We start from the raw sequence: 16657 nt of genomic DNA, 5'->3' as shown, positions 1-16657 counted from the left end.
ATGTCACTGGACATTAGTAATAGTAATCCAGAAGTACGGGCTAATGCTTTGAGGAAACGGGTACATAGTTGTTTGATCTGACGTTGAACCGTCCAATCAACAATAAAAAATGGTTTTGTTTAATAATACTTCTAGTCAACCGAAATGTGACTGTGTGCAGGAGCCGCCCCAAGTTAAAATGTCCCTCATAAAAACTGAAAGAACTGCAGACGCTGTGAATCAGCAACAGGAAGTTGCTGGAAAAATGCTCAACAGGTTTGGCCATATCTGTGAAGAAAAAAATCAGAGTTAACGTTTCAGGTCGAGTGACTATTCCTCAGAAGACCACCTTGTCTGCTGTAGTCATGTGACCTCTACCACGTGGCATGCACACTGTAGACAGACATCTTAAACTCACTTGTATAAAAACCCTTGTGTTGAACACATTGTACCCTTGAAACAGAATTCAACCCGGTCTATGTAAAACTGCGAGGTGTGCAGAAATAGCTGGCGTTTATTGTGCCAAACTTACTCTTCCTGCATGCTGTCTCCCCTCAGGATATCCTCTTTGGTTTGCTCAGGTCCCTGCCAGCATGGGTGCCAGTGTCACGAGAGCGCAGGGTGCCCCTGAAGGTCGTCGTGATGTCAGCAACGCTGGAGGTGGAGAAGCTCTCGAAGTTTCTGGGTGGTTGTCCCGTTTGTCATGTGTCCGGCAGGTCTTACCCCGTCGAGGAAGTATTCTGCAACCTGATTGGACCGAAGGACAAAGAAGGCTCGGGGTTGGTGAAAGAGGTGACACTTTCTTTGTTTCCCGATCCATCAGCGCGGGCACTTCCCAACACCGTAGTGAACTCCCAATTGAAGCCGGGCTTTTAGCGAAGAAAAGAAATTCAGCCTCATCTTGGTCTTAAATTGGTGCCCCTTTATTCCGAGACCATGTTCAATGGTCCTAGACTCTCCCATGAGGGGAAATATCTTTTCAGCATTTACCCTTTCATGCCACTTAAGAATCTGATATGTTTCAGTGAGATCTCGCAGTCTCTATGTCCCACTGTCCTTGCCAAAAACACGCCCCGAAGCCAAACTCTTCAACCAAGCGTTTGCTCATCTGCTGTAACATGTCATCCTTTGGTTCGGAGTCACATTTTATCCAAAGGGCTTCTTTGAAACACCTTGGGACCGATCATTTACTACGTAAGTGCAGGTTGTTGTCATGTTGGCAATTGTTTTCGCTTTGGCCAACAGCACCAATAACTCGCATTAACTAGCATTCTATCTCAATTGGTCATTTGTCTTGATATGTGACCTTGCTGTATGAAATAGGCTGACAGTAATGAGGTCTTATTCAATTGTCTGAGAGCTTGGTTAGACCATACTAGGAACACTGTACACAGAATTGGTCTCCTTATCTTAAGTATGATGTTATTGCCAGAGAGAGTGCAACAAAGCTTCAACCAGACTTGACCCAAGGATGGTGGGACTGTCTTGTTAAGAGAGACTGGGCAAATTGGGCCTGCATTTTTTACAGTTCCAAAGATTGAGAGGTAATTTCACTGAAACTGACAAAATATTACAAGGGATAGATAGAGTAGATGCAGGTAAGATGTTTCCCCTGGTTTGGGAGTCTAGAACCGGGGCCACTATTTAAAAATAAAGGGGATGCCTTTAAGAACAAAAAGATGAGAAGGTTTTTGTTACTCAAGATGGTGCATTCTCTACATCAGAGGGCTGTGGAAGCTCATTCTTTGAGTATTTTTCAGTTGGAAGTTGATAAATGTTTGATTACCAATGGTGAAAAGAGTTATGGGGATGAGGTGGTTAAGGGGATTGAAATGTTCGATCAGCCATGTTGAATGGAGGGGCAGGCTTCGAGGGGCTGAATGGCCTACTTGTTCTGAAGGCATACTTGCTGATCAGACAGTAATTGTGCTGTAGGGGTACTTGACTGGGAAGCACTCCTGAGACATTGTGAGAATGTGATTCAGGCACTGTATCAATGCAGGTTCACTCATTCTAAACAACAGTGTTTGCTACGTATCTTTAATCTTGTTCCTCATTTCCAGGTTGCAAACATTGCTGTGGACATTCACGTGAATGAACCAGAAGGAGACATTCTTGTGTTTTTAACAGGTGGGTTGCACTGTAACAGCCGTCTCTGCAGCATAATCCATCAGACTGATGCTCCAAACAATACTACAAAGTGGAGGAAGCAATCAGAGTTGCTATTTTGTTTTCATCAGCCATGTGTCCATGTGTTTGGCAGCTCCAGTCTAGAAAATGCCAGTAACCTTATTATGTTGGGCCAGATAATCTTAACTCAATGAGTAAAACTCTCACCTCTGAATCAGAAGTTCAAGCCCCAGAGATGTGAGTGCTTAAAGCAGGCTGACACTTCAGTGCAATACCAAGGGATTGCAGCACTGCCAGAATTGACATTTTATGAATGGAGTGTTAAGCCAAGGCTTCCTCTGGTGGATGTAAACAATCCCACGGCCACCTCACATACTAAGGTGTCTCCTTCTGGTTCAGTAGGATGGTTGCTGGTATGGAGGGGTTGTCTAATGAGCAAAGGCTAACCAAGTTGGGACTCTGCTCATTGAAATTTAGAAGAGTGAGGGGTGACCTCATTGAGACGTAGGATTCTTAAGGCAAATGCTGAGAGGAATTTCCCCTCATGGGAGAGTCTAGGACCAGAGGGCATAGCCTCAGAATAAAGGGGCCCCAGTTTATACTGACATGAGGAGGAATTTCTTCTCTCAGAGGATTGAGAATCTTTGGAACCATTTGCCATAGCGAAGTGTAGGGGCAGAGTCCTTGCATATATTTAAGGCTAAGACAGATTCTTAATCAGTGGGGAGTCAAGACTTATGGGGAAATGGCAGGAAAATTGATGTGAGGAGTGTTGTGTCAGCCACGATCCTATTGAATGGCAGGGCAGGCTCGAGGGGCTGAATGGCCTGCTCCTGTTCCTATGACTTATGGTCACTATCTGAAGAAGTGCTTGGGAGTTCTCCCTGTTGCCCTTGTCAAAATGTATCCTTCAAACAACATGACTGAATCGGATGATTTGATTGTTCACTCGTTGCTGTTTATGGAACTTTGTGACGTGCACTTTAGCTGCCTCATTTCCTACATGTACATTTAAAAAAAGGTTTAACTGGCTGTAAATCACGTAGGGACTTCCTGAGTTCATGAAAAGTACTGGTCAGGGCCATGGTGAAATTTTGTATGGCTATCCAGTTCAGCTGACTGTGCCCTGAACCAGTTTCTGAAATTTCTCTCTGCTTGAAGAAACACTGATGACGGTCAGTGAAAGATCTTGATGTCAGGAATATTTTTGAGATTTTTACCGTATCCTACTGGATTTTAAATTATTCCCTTAATATTTTGCATTTAATTTCACATTTTCTCTCAGTTCATCATTTCAAAAACTATTCTCCAAATTTTAATTCTAATTATTCTGAGTGACACCTTGTGTCTGCTGGCGGGCCTGTTTGGTCGTAAGAGCAACTTTTCAGCTTAAAAGAAGAGAAAAATAGAAATGAGAAGCCGGTAGCCTTAAAAACGAGCGTGCAGCTTTCAAATTCACGGTAAGGAAGGAAACGTGTTGTCGTTACAGAGTCTGGATTGCATGTGACTCCAAACTCAAGCCAACTTTGCAGATTCTTGCTGGCCTTCACATCATTATGAAGGGCAAGTTGGGGCATGGTTAATAAATGCCAGTTTTTCCTGTGTTGCCCACAATTGGAGGCTGAATATATGTCAGCAATTGCTGGCCTCATGGTGACCAAATAACCACTGTTGATATCAAAAATCCATTTGATTCACTAATATGCCTTTGGGAAGGAAATCCACTGTCCTTACCTGGTCTGGCCTACATGTGTCTCTAGAATCATAACCATGTGGTTGACTCATAACTCCCCTCTGGGCAATAAATGCCAGTGATGCCCTCATTCCGTAAATGAAGTTTAAAAAATCTTCTTTTTGAATGTTTAAAATCCTGGAACGATTTCTAATGGTACTGAGGATGCACCCTTCCGAAACAGACTGCAGTGGATCGAGAAGGTATCTTAGCACCACCTTCTTGAGGACAATTCGGAATAATCAACAAATGCCAGTCTAACCAATGACTCCCACAATCCAAGAGCAAATTTTAAGAACTCCGTATTCCATTTTCTTTAGAAAGAAGTTACCCAATAAAGGTTTCTGGAAAGTTCTTGATAAAGTAAAGTTTTTCCCCGTGCTGTGTGGAAGTCATCAATGTTAAATCATTGGTTTAAAAAAAAATCTAGTGGGAAGATGAAAACTGTCTTTACTGCAAGGTGTCGGTGCCTGAAGGGGTGGTGGAAGCTGAATCCTAAATCGAAAAGAGATTTGATAATGTACTTGATGAAGAATTAAGAGAGGAGAAAAGTGGGGATGTGAGATTTTTCAGGATTGCTCTTAAAAGAGCCAGCACAGATACAATAAACCATATAGCCACATCCTGTGCTGTAAATTGATAAGATTTAAAATGTTAGGTTACCTTGGATGAGTCCAACGTGCGCTGCTTATAAACCACTTTCATTTTCCAGGGCAGTCTGAGATTGAGCGAGCATGTGACTTGCTCTTCCAGAAGGGAGAATCAATCAATTACCGGTACGATGTGAGAGATAGATCGATCGAAGGGCTGCTCATACTGCCACTATATGGGTCTATGTCAACAGGTAACACTGATAGCAAAAATAATTTTATAATGTAGTTCTTGTAATTCGTTGTGTTCACTTTTCTGTCCGTCGTCTCCTCACTCAATATTTGTGAACCAACGGTGCATTTGAAGACAAAAACAGAAATTGCTGGAGAAACTCAGCAGGTCTGGTCGCATCTGTGGGAAGAAAGCAAAGCTAGCGTTTTGAGTCCAGTGGTCACCGGATCCATAGATGCTGCCAGACCTGATGAGTTTCTCCAGCAATTTCAATTATTGTTTCAAATCTCCAGTATCCACATTTCTTTGTGTTATTTTGTGAGTTTGAAGACACCTACCCCCAGAAAATTTCTGGAAAATGTAGGAACTGAGGCCCTGCCACATTGGGTCCTTCACTGTCCCAGTTTCTTTATCATATGGGGAGGACAATGCAGAGACAGAGGGACAGAAAGAGTAAAAGCGTAGCAAGAGAGAGCCATGGTCCCTCATGCATGCATCTGCCTTGGCATAACTGTGACTGAGGACTTTGTGTGTGGAGAAAGTTGACCGTGAACACGAGACATTCCCTCTTGGCTAAACAAGTGATGGGTTGTCAGAAAAATGGGAGAAAAGGGAAGTCACTTAAACGTAATCAACTATTACGTTGGCTGCGTGGTGGGGCCACCTTTAGTCATGGCGATCTTAATAAAAGTAGCAACTCTCAAAAAGATGGTGACATTTTTAACATTGGACCTTACAAGCTTTCAAATTTAAGCATCTTCACCAGGTTTACCTTGAACAGAAAAATTGACACCCCACTGAAGATTGTGGAAGTATTTACAGGAGGGATGGGAAGTGCCGAGTGTTCCATGTAGATTCCCAAGCTGAGGACCTGAATTTTAACTCCAATTCAGCTGTTGGCGGTGATGTAAGGCCCGGCCCACCTCAGCAGTCGCTGTAGTTTCTCAGTGAAAGGAGCTTGCAGTGGTCCCCATTTGGTTAATGACAGATATTGGCCCCTAGCCGAGACTGATTATAAATTGTTACGGTAACTCGGATGAAATTGGCTCTTGTAGAAAATGAAGAAAATTGCTTTGGTGCAATACAGAGAGCTCATCTCAAGTGGGTGAATATACACTTACTAAAGGGAGCTTTACTGTGTTTCCAACTGGTGCACTACTTGCTTTGGGAGGGGTTAGTGAACAGTGTAGAAGGTGCTTTACTCTGTATTTAGCCCCTGTGCTTGTCCCTGTCCTGGGAGTGTTTGATGGAATGAGCGTTGAGTGAGTTTTACCCCTTTTCTAGCCCCAAGCTGCACCTGTCCTGGGGTTATTTGATGGGGTGAGTGTTGAGTGAGTTTTACTCTGTATTTAGCCCCCATGCTGTCCCTGTACTAAAAGTAATTGTTGAGGGCATCAGAACCAAATATACCCATACTCAGCACCTAGAGTTTCTCTTGCACAGACGGTTAAGCTAATAAACTGTGCCTGTGTATGGAAGCATTGTTTTAGTTGGGATGTAGGATACTGTAATCTCAATCCTAACTATGATTTCTTAATCAGATCAGCAGAGAAAGGTTTTTCTTCCTGCTCCACCTCACATCCGGAAATGCGTTGTTGCTACGAATATTGCAGCCACCTCCCTGACTATTGATGGAATAAGGTAAGTGGAGTCGCAGGTAGACAGGTTGGTGAAGAAGGTGTTTGGTACGCTTGCCTCATTGGTCATAACATTGAGTAAAGGAGTTGGGACGTCACTTGCGGCTGTACAGGACTTTTGGAACACTGCCTTCAATTCTGGTCTTCCTGCTATAGGTTGTTCAACTTGAGAGGGTGCAGAAAAGATGTTCTAGGACTGGAGGGTTTGACCTATAGGGAAAGGCTGAATAGGCTGGGGTTTTTTTCCCTAGAGTATCAGAGGCTGAGGGGTGACCTTAGAGAGGTTTATAAAATCATGAGGGACATGGATACGGTGAATAGCCAAGGTCTTTATTTAGCAAATATTTTGCAAACAGGGTTAAGGAAAATCCCAAAGCCATTTATTCATACATAAGGAGCAAGAGGGTAACTAGAGAAAGGGTTGGCCCACTCAAGGACAAAGGAGGGAAGATGTGCGAGGAGTCAGAGAAAATGAGTGAGATTCTTAATGAATACTTTGCGTCGGTATTCACTGAGGAGAGGGACATGACGAATGTTGAGGTTAGGGATAGATGTTTGATTACTCTAGGTCAAGTCAGCATAAGGGTGGGGGCGGGGGGCAAGTGTTGGGTATTCTAAAAGGCATTAGGGTGGACAAGTCCCCAGGTCCGGATGGGATCTATCCCAGGTTAGTGAAAGAAGTGAGAGAGGAAATAGCTGGGGCCTTAACAGATATCTTTGCAGCATCCTTGAGCACGGGTGAGGTCCTGGAGGACTGGAGAATTGCTAATATTGTCCCCTTGTTTAAGAAGGGTAGCAAGGATAACCCAGGTAATTATAGATCGGTGAGCCTGACGTCAGTGGTGGGGAAGCTGCTGGAGAAGATACTGAGGGATAGGATCTATTTACATTTGGAAGAAAATGGGCTTATTAGTGATAGGCAGCATGGTTTTGTGCAGGGAAGGTCATGTCTTACCAACTTGATAGAATTCTTTGAGGAAGTGACAGAGTTGGTAGATGAGGGAAGGGCTGTAGATATCATATACTTGGACTTCAGTAAGATAAGGTTCCCCATGATAGGCTGATGGAGGAAGTGAAGTCACATGGGGTCCAGGGTGTACTAGCTAGATGGATAGAGAACTGGCTGGGCAACAGGAGACAGAGAGTTGTAGCGGAAGGGAGTTTCTCAACATGGAGAACTGTGACCAGTGGTGTTCCACAGGGATCTGTGTTGGGACCACTGTTTGTGATACACATAAATGATCTGGAGGAAGGTATAGATGGTCTGATTAGCAAGTTTGCAGATGACACTAAGATTATTGGAGTAGCAGATAGTGAAGGGGACTGTCGGAGAATGCAGCAGAATATAGATAGATTGGAGAGTTGGGCGGAGAAATGGCAAATGGAGTTCAATCCAGGCAAATCCGAGGTGATGCATTTTGGAAGATCCAATTCAAGAGCGAACTATACGGTAAATGGAAAAGCCCTGGGGAAAATTGATGCACAGAGAGATCTGGGTGTTCAGGTCCATTGTACCCTGAAGGTGGCAACGCAGGTCGATCGAATGGTGAAGAAGGCATACGGCATGCTTTCATTCATCGGACAGGGTATTGAGTACAAGAGTTGGCAGGTCATGTTACAGTTGTATAGGACTTTGCTTCGACCACATTTGGAATACTGCGTACAGTTCTGGTCACCACATTACCAAAAGGATGTGGATGCTTTGGAGAAGGTGCAGAGGAGGTTCACCAGGATGTTGCCTGGTATGGACGGTGCTAGCTATGAAGAGAGGTTGAGTAGATTAGGATTATTTACATTAGAAAGATGGAGGTTGAGGGGGGACCTGATTGAGGTCTACAAAACCATGAGAGGTATAGACAGGGTGGATAGCAAGAAGCTTTTTCCCAGAGTGGGGGACTCAATTACTAGGGGTCATGATTTCAAGGTGAGAGGGGAAAAGTTTAAGGGAGATATGCGTGGAAAGTTCTTTACGCAGAGGATGGTGGGGCCTGGAACGCGTTGCCAGCGGAGGTGGTAGAGGCGGGCACGATAGCGTCATTAAGATGTATGTAGACCGATAAATGAATGGGCAGGGAGCAGAGGGCTACAGATCCTTGGAAAATAGGCGACAGGTTTAGATAGAGGATCTGGATCGGCGCAGGCTTGGAGGGCCGAAGGGCCTGTTCCTGTGCTGTAATTTTCTTTGTTCTTTGTCTTTTTCTCAGGGTAGGGGAGTACAAAACTAGAGGACATATGTTTAAGGTGAGAGGGGAAAGATTGTGAAGGACCCGAGGGATAAATTTTTCACACAGAGAGTGGTGCATGTATGGAATGATCTGCCAGAGGAAGTGGTGGAGGTTCATACAATTTCAACTTTTTAAAAGGCATCTGGGTGGGCATATGAATAGTTAGGGGATACGGGCCAAATGGGACTTGGTCAGATTGGCATGCCTGGTCGGTGTGGATGATTTGGACTGAAGGGTCTGTTTCCATGCTATATGGCTCTATGACTCTATGAAATGAAGGCTTCATGTTACTGTCAGAGTCCAATTGCCCTCCACAATCTCAGCGTCGTTCCATAATCGCCATCTGTCTAACTCGCCTTCAGTGACACTGGAAAATGACACACAAGTTGAGCCTGAGCATTGGTGCTGTTTGACCGTGGTGGGAATTACCGAACAGCTCAAGCATAGTCACCTCAAATCCACATAAACAAACTTCAGAGAATTTCAGAATTGTTACATTGCCAAAGAAGGCCACTCGCCCATCATGCCTGTACTAGCTCTCTGAGTATTTTGACTTAATGCCAATTTCCTGCCTTTTTTCCTGTAACCCTGCACATTGTGTCTATTTAAATAATCATCTTAATGTCCCATTGAATGCCCCACTTGAACCTGACTCCACCGTGGTTTCAGCCAGTGCATTCCAGACCCTAACCATGTGCTGTGTGGATAAGTTTTATCTCACCTTGCATTTGCTTATTTTGAAAAACACAAACTGTGCCCTCAGGTTCTCGATCCATTTATGAGCGAGAACAGTTTCTCCCTATCCTATTCTGTGCAGACCCCTCATGATATTGAAAACTTCTTTCAGTTTCTTCTTCGACTTCTCCTATCCAAGATAAACAGTCCGAGTTTCTCAAACCTTTCCTTATCTAATCATTCCTTATAACTGAAGTTTCTTATCCCTGGAACCATCCTCATAAAACCACTTATGCATTCTGTCCGATGCATTCACTTCCTTCCTATAGTGTGGCACCCAAAACTCTACACAATACTGCAGCTGAAGTCAAATCAGCATTTTATACAAGGCTATCATAATGTCCCTGTTCTTGTACTCTGTGCTCCTGTTAATGAAGTTTGGAATATTATATGCTTTAGTAATGGTTCTCACTACTTGTCCTGCCACTTTTTAATGATGTATGTACATATTTATCCAGGTCTGCCTGTTCCTGCATGCCCTTTAGCATAGTACACATTATTTTATACCGTCTCATCATATTCTTTGTACCAAGGTTCGTCATCTCACACTTCTTTGCATTGAACGGCATCTGCTACCTACCTGCCCACTTCTCCAATGCGCCCTTTTATCAAGACTATGTTAATGAGGAAGTCTGTCAGTTTCCATCACAGGAATGTGCTCTGACTTATCAATCAATGCTGAGGGACCTCTACCAATAAAAAGAAAACGTATTCCATAGACATTTAGTGTACAGTCTAAGTGAACACTTCAGTAAAGGACAGAGTACTGTACCATCAAGACATGTCATCTATCAGTCAAGATTAAACAGAGGCACTCGTCTGTCCTCTGAAGCCATTCTTTGAAAAATAGTGAAAAACTTCTCTGTTTTCTCCTTGCTAAATTTAACTCTCAACCTACATTACTGAAACTGATTGTCTGATTGCTATCTTCTTTCTTATTTGTAGGATCTTGCTGTGTGCAAATAGGCTGTTACATTTCCTACATTTCAACAGTGACTACACCTCTAATGCACTTCATTGACTATAAAGTGCTTTGGGATGGTTTGAGATTGTCAAGGGTGCTATGTAAATGCAAGTTCTATCTCTATCTAATTTAAAAGTTTGTTTATTGATATGCTAGATGATAGACTCCAAAATTACAACTCAAACATAAAGCCAGATAGAATTGGATTTCAGCCAAGGAGTAAACAATTTAATTTTTAACCTGAAATATTCTAATAGAATTGAGTATCGATTCATCAGGCATTATGGACTGCATTTTATGATTGGAACTTGCTGCTAGAAGTGTATAATGTTAGTTAAAGACTTGCTGTCTCTTTAAGTACAGATATGTTGTAGACTGTGGTTTTGTGAAGCAGCTGAATCATAATCCACGTGTTGGACTTGACATACTGGAGGTGGTTCCAATATCAAAGTAAGTTTCTAAAAATATGATTATAGTTCATTCTAAGTAAACACACTAAGTACATACACCAAATTCTGGCCTGTTTCCAAAGAGCTCCATTGTATAGAATCCTAATCTTCTGAACAGCCTATTCACTCAAATGGAATAGAATTCCAATGGAGCAAATCACCTATTTGTTGCCATAAGACTATATGACGTAGGATCAGAAGTAGGCAGTTCTGCTCTTTGGGTGTGCTCTGTCATTCAATAAAATCATGTGTGATCTGATAATCCTCAACTCCACTTTCCAGCCTAATCCCTGTAAACTCTTGATTCCCTTAATGCCTATTAAAACGATAATGACTAATTTAATTGCCCCAATGTCTGTCTCAGCATTCAATATATGTAACGGCCCATCCTCGACAGCCCTCTTGTGGTAAAGAATTCCACAGATTCTCTACCCTCTGAGAAGAAAGTTCCATCCCAACTGTGTCCTAACTGGGCGACCCCTTACCCTGAGATGATACCCTCTGGACCTGACTTTCCTGCACGGGGAAACAGCTTTTCCACCTCCAGCCTGTCAGATCCCGTAAGAGTCTTGTATGTTTCAATAAGGCCACCTCTCATTCCTCTCAACTCAAGTGAATACAGGCCCAACCTACTCAACCAGTCCTCATAAGAATAGCCTTCCATTCCTGGATCAACCTAGTGAACCTTCTTTGGACTGCCTCCAATTCTGGTAAATCTTTTCCGAGATAAGGCGACCAAAACTGTTCACAGTACTGTGAGTGTGGTTTAACTAGTGCCTTATATAGATTTAGCAAGACCTCCCAATTTTTATACTCTATTCTGTTTAAAGTGATGGCAACATTCTATTTGACTTCCTTTTTACTTGCTGACTTTGTATACAGTCTTTTTGTGAATTACGCAAAGGATTCCCAAATCCTTCTGTGCTGCAGCTTTCTGCAGTCTTTCACCATTTAAATAATATTCTTCTCTATTCTTCCTGCCATATCTTCCCACATAATATGCCGTCTGCCAAGTTTTTACCCATTTTACATAACCTGTCTATGTCTATATCCCTGTGCAGACTCTGTGTCATCTCAACACTTGCCTTCCCACTTAATTTTTTTGTCATCTGAAAAACTTGGCTACAGAAATGCACTTTCCTCATCGAAGTTGTGAATATATATTTAAGTTATTGAAGCCCCAGCACTGATCCATGTGGCAGCCCACTAGTTTCAGGTTGCTACGCTGAAAATGATTCCTTATCTCAAATATGTCTTCTATCAGTTAGTCAGTCTTCTGTCTGTGTGACTACATTACTCCCAACACCACCGACTCGTATCTTATTAAGTAGCTTAATGTGTTATACCTCACTGAACTCTTTTATAAATCCAAATACATTACACTTGCCGTTTCCCCATTGTCTATCTTATTTGTTACTTCCTCAAAGGATTCTAATAAATTTGTCACATTTAAATAAAGCGGCTTTGCCTTTTTTCATTTTTCTCCCCCTTTACCCATAATTATTACTGTTTTTCTATATTTGTACCCTGCCCCTTCCAGTCTCCACTTTAAGCATCATTCTACAAATAGCTGCCCTGTAATGCTGTGATACCCTATTGCAGTGTAGGCCTACGTTTCCCCTCTCCCAAATCCAGTCTCAACTAATTTGTTTAAAACCCTCTCCACAGCCCTAGTTATTCAATTGACCAGGTCACTGGTTCTGAACACTGTTCAAGTGAAGCCTGTACCATTGGAAACAGGTCCATTCTGTCCTAGTATTGGAGCCAGTGCTCCATGAAACCCATTCCTCCCTTGACCAATCTTTGAGCTATGCACTTGACTCCTTGAATTCACTTGTCCAATGCTTTTATTTACTTGTGTATTTACTTTAACTGCTCAAAATCTTTCAACAGAATCTTTTTTAGTCTTATTAATTTCATTAGCACCCACAAGGACAAAGACAACCAAATCCTTCCCCTCCCACTTCCAGTTTCTCCCCAGTCCTGAGGAGGTATCCTTAAAGCAGGTTCCAGGCAGTCAACATAACCTTTGGGACTAAATAGAAACTCTCAGAACTGCTGATGCAGACGGTCTGAAACAGAAATTGCTGCAGAACCTGAAGAAGGGTCACCAGACTTGAAACGTTAACTCTGCTTTCTTTCTATAGATGCTGCCAGACCTGCTGAGTTTCTCCAGCAATTTCTTTTTTTGTTTCAGCCTTCAGGACTCGTGCAAACACCTGCAAAGAACCGTATTTTATCCCTCTAACTATTCTGTCTGCTACCACTTGGCTTTTTATTTCCTCCCTTGCATTTGAATGGCTACCTGTAGCATGGTGTTGTGACCAATGCAGTAACCCACCTTGCAGTACCCATTCTTGCTCACACAGCTTGCAAAAACCTCCTAACTGTTGGACGTTTACAGGGACCAAGACTCCTTAAGCACTACCACTTGGATCCTGCTATATGTGCCTCACATGAAAATGCCACACACACAATACCCTGCCCACGTATAGAAGGACTGTAATGGTTATTTTTTAACTTTATTTATTTATCTTCCTAATTTATACGATGAAGAACTGTAATGTAGAATGTTTCGCATTTTCTCTTTATTTCTCTATTTTTGTACCTAATCTATTTTAGTACCTAAGATAGCGCCATGTGTGGCGACATTGTACACATTTTGCTGTACCCTTGTACTTTGTACTTGAGTACACATGACAATAAACCTAATGCTAATTCTAGACTGAATTACCTAATCCAGGGAGCATCATCTCCTCCTGGAACAACGTGTCCATGTAACTTTTCATCTGCCTGGTATGATACATTATCTGCATGTACCTAGAACATAGAACAGTACAGCACAGTACAGGCCCTTCGGCCCACGATGTTGTACCGAACTTTTACTCTAAACCTATGGTCTATCTAACCTCCACCCCTACCTTATACTATCATCCATATGCCTATCTAATAGCCGCTTAAATGCCCCTAATGAAGCCAACTCCACTACCCTGTCTGGCAATGCATTCCACGCACCGACCACTCTGAGTAAAGAACCTACCTCTGATGTCTCCACTATATCTACATCCACTCACTTTAAAACTATGCCCCCTCTTAATAGCTACCTCCACCCTAGGAAAAAGTCTCTGGCTGTCCACTCTATCTATTACCTCTCATCATTTTGTACACCTCTATCAAGTCACCTCTCATTCTAAAGAGAAAAGCCCTAGCTCTCTCAACCTTTCCTCGTAAGACATTCCCTCCGTTCCAGGCAACATCCTGGTAAATCTCCTCTGCACCTTTTCCAATGCTTCCACATCTATCTGTTCATATTCAGCTACAATCTAGTACACCGAAGCTCTCCCTAATCACCCTGGGGACAAATGACATCAAAAGTTATGGGGATAAATTGGCATGCAGGTAGATGATCACCCCTCTGTTTGAATGGTGGAGCAGGCTCAGTGGGCTTAATGGCCTCTATTTCCTATTTTTCTATTGTACGCAAAATCTAAAAGCAATTTAAAGTTAGCAGTTAGTACATTGAACTGAAAAGAGTATTTTGATTCTGCAACACATCACTGGAGTGTTGTCTGATATTATTTAAGCTAAAAGTTCTTTCCAGTTCACAGCCTTAACCCCTTTGCAATTGCCTGTTGCAGGAGTGAAGCTGTGCAACGAGCAGGAAGAGCTGGGAGGACATCAGCTGGAAAATGTTACAGGATCTACAGCAAACAGTTCTGGGAGATGTGTATGCCTGATCACATGGTCCCGGAGATCCAAAGAACAAGTTTATCATTTGTGATCCTTACCCTGAAGTGTCTTGGTGTGAACAATGTTATAGGGTAATGTAGTTCGGCCACTATTTCCATTCTTCCTGCTCCCCCTTTGCTACGGAGGTAGAGGATATTGTTTGCAGTCAGTCCCTCTCAGTGAAGAAGGTTTCCTAAGAGTATAATGGGATGTTGATCAGCTGGGCCAATGGGCTGCGGAATAGCAGATGCAGTTTAATTTAGATAGAGGTGTGGCATTTGGTAAAGCAAACCAGGTGCAGGGACTTACGCAGTTAATGGTAGGGCCCTGGGGAGTATTGTTGAACAGAGAGACCTAGGCATTCAGGTACATAGTTCCTTGAAAGTGGTATCACAGGTAGACATGTGGTAGACACAGGTGGTGATAAAGGCACGCTTGCCTTCATTGGTCAGAGCATTAATTATTGGAGTTGGGACTTTGTTGAGGCCACTTTTGGAGTACTGCGTACAGTTCTGGTCTCCTTTCTTTTGGAAGGATATTATTAAATTGGAAAGTGTGCAGAAAAGATTTACAAGAATGTTACCAGGATTAGAGAGTTTACATTATAAGGAGAGGTTGGATAGGTTGGGACATTTTTTTTCTGGAGCATAGGATGTTGAGGGGTGACCTTATAGAGGTTTATAAAATCATGAGGGGTATGGATAAGCCGAATAGCAGAGGTCTTTTCCCTAAGGTAGGGGTATTCACAACTAGAGGCTATAGTTTTAAGGTGAGAGAGGAAAGATTTAGAAGACACCTGAGGGGCAATTTTTTTTAACACAGAGGGTGGTATGTATATGGAATAAGCTGCCAGAGGATGTGGTAGATGCAGGTACAGTTACAATATTTAAAGACGTTTGGATATGGATTAGAAGGAAATGGGCCAAATACAAGCAAATTGGACTAGTTTAGTTTGGAAAACCTAGTTGGCATGGATAAATTGGACTGAACGGTCTGTTTCTGTGCTGTATGACTTTATGACGCTCCATGTGTACGAAGTATGAAGTAGAGATTTTGTGGTAATCAGTTACGGACAAGCAGTTGCAGAGATCTGGAGCTGGTGTGCAATTACTGTAGAGTCTGAATTAATCAAATTCCTTTTCATTCCATTGGATTGAATCCCAATGGACCAAACCCTACTCTCTCCTGTTGAATACTTCTCTCACAGAGAGTTCCCTTCATGCCAGTATAACTGACAAATGCAGCAAAGTTTCAAAATCTAGGGCTCCAGCTGCTTTCAGTCTCTTCGGAGATCTCCTTGATCTCTGCTCAGAGCCTCCCAAGCATTCTGACTTTGACATTAATCGCTGTTGCCTAAGCATGTGATTGGTATCCTACAGCGAGACTTGTAGATGGGTTTCATCAAACAACATTATATTAATGTGCTCAGGAAAATATCTTATCCATAAAAGTCTCCTGAAGGTATTTCATCCCAGGGTCCAAATTTCACAAGTGAGGAGCAGCAGGATTGCCAACTATGAAAGGCATCACATTGAGCACAATCCAAGTGTCCATCCACAAGTACTTTCCAGCAGATATCATTGGATAGTGCTGAGTTGTGGGCTGTCTAACGGGCACTGAGGGTATTTTGTTTATTTTTTAAAATCGGCTGGTTGTCTCGGTTTGTGTGCATGCCAGTCACAAAATTAAGAGTCTCCTGAGCCACTGGTTAGACATTGCATTATGATATGAGGTGCAGGCTTCCCTCTTCCAGGCCTGATTCACTTAACCCAGGTCTGGAATTTGGCAGAGCTGGGATTCGGGGAGTCCTCTTCTGACCAATACTGAGGGTCTGGCTGGAGCTTAATCAGCTTGAACTGCACGGGCGAAACTCGCAATGCGCAGCATTAACCCAGTGAGGACGGCATGGTTAGTAGGAGTGGCAGATCTTGGTTCCTGTGTGAGGAAGGCAGATTTGTTGTTTGGATTATTGTAGAGCCTCCTCGCTCAGATAGGGAGTGAATAGTAAGTTCCATCTTCTGATCTCACCCCCTTCCAGGACAACAAAGAGAGACCAATTATGGCAACCCTTCCATTGAGATCAGTACGGGGGTGGGGGAGGTGGTGATGGTCTTCCCGCATGTGGCAGCATGGCCCTGAGTCTCTCAACCCAGTTCCTTGCACAACCAGCTAAGCGACACATTGTTCTGTGTGAAGTTTTCCACTTTCCTGAGTATGCTTTGTTCGGTGACTTCTTAGGTTTCCTTACCTTGACA

At 42.9% G+C, this 16657-nt stretch overlaps 1 protein-coding gene across 3 annotated transcripts in view; it reads left to right on the top strand.

Annotated features, from left to right (window-relative positions):
* dhx40 (DEAH (Asp-Glu-Ala-His) box polypeptide 40) overlaps window positions 1–16657 on the top strand; it is a 35486-nt gene that overhangs the window by 3354 nt on the left and 15475 nt on the right. The window contains exons 4-10 of one of the 3 annotated variants that reach the window (XM_020529059.2): window positions 538–771; window positions 2043–2109; window positions 4554–4685; window positions 6205–6304; window positions 10588–10674; window positions 14312–14494; window positions 16641–16657. In XM_020529059.2, the coding sequence (XP_020384648.2) occupies window positions 538–771; window positions 2043–2109; window positions 4554–4685; window positions 6205–6304; window positions 10588–10674; window positions 14312–14494; window positions 16641–16657 (820 nt within the window). The remainder of the gene's footprint in view (window positions 1–537; window positions 772–2042; window positions 2110–4553; window positions 4686–6204; window positions 6305–10587; window positions 10675–14311; window positions 14495–16640) is intronic. The other 2 variants (XM_048612540.1, XM_048612538.1) reach the window with 2 other exon arrangements.

This window comes from Rhincodon typus, chromosome 26 (assembly GCF_021869965.1).
Source record: "Rhincodon typus isolate 14 chromosome 26, sRhiTyp1.1, whole genome shotgun sequence".
In the NCBI taxonomy this organism is placed as follows: Eukaryota; Metazoa; Chordata; class Chondrichthyes; order Orectolobiformes; family Rhincodontidae; genus Rhincodon; species Rhincodon typus.
This window is presented reverse-complemented; position numbering and strand designations above follow the sequence as displayed.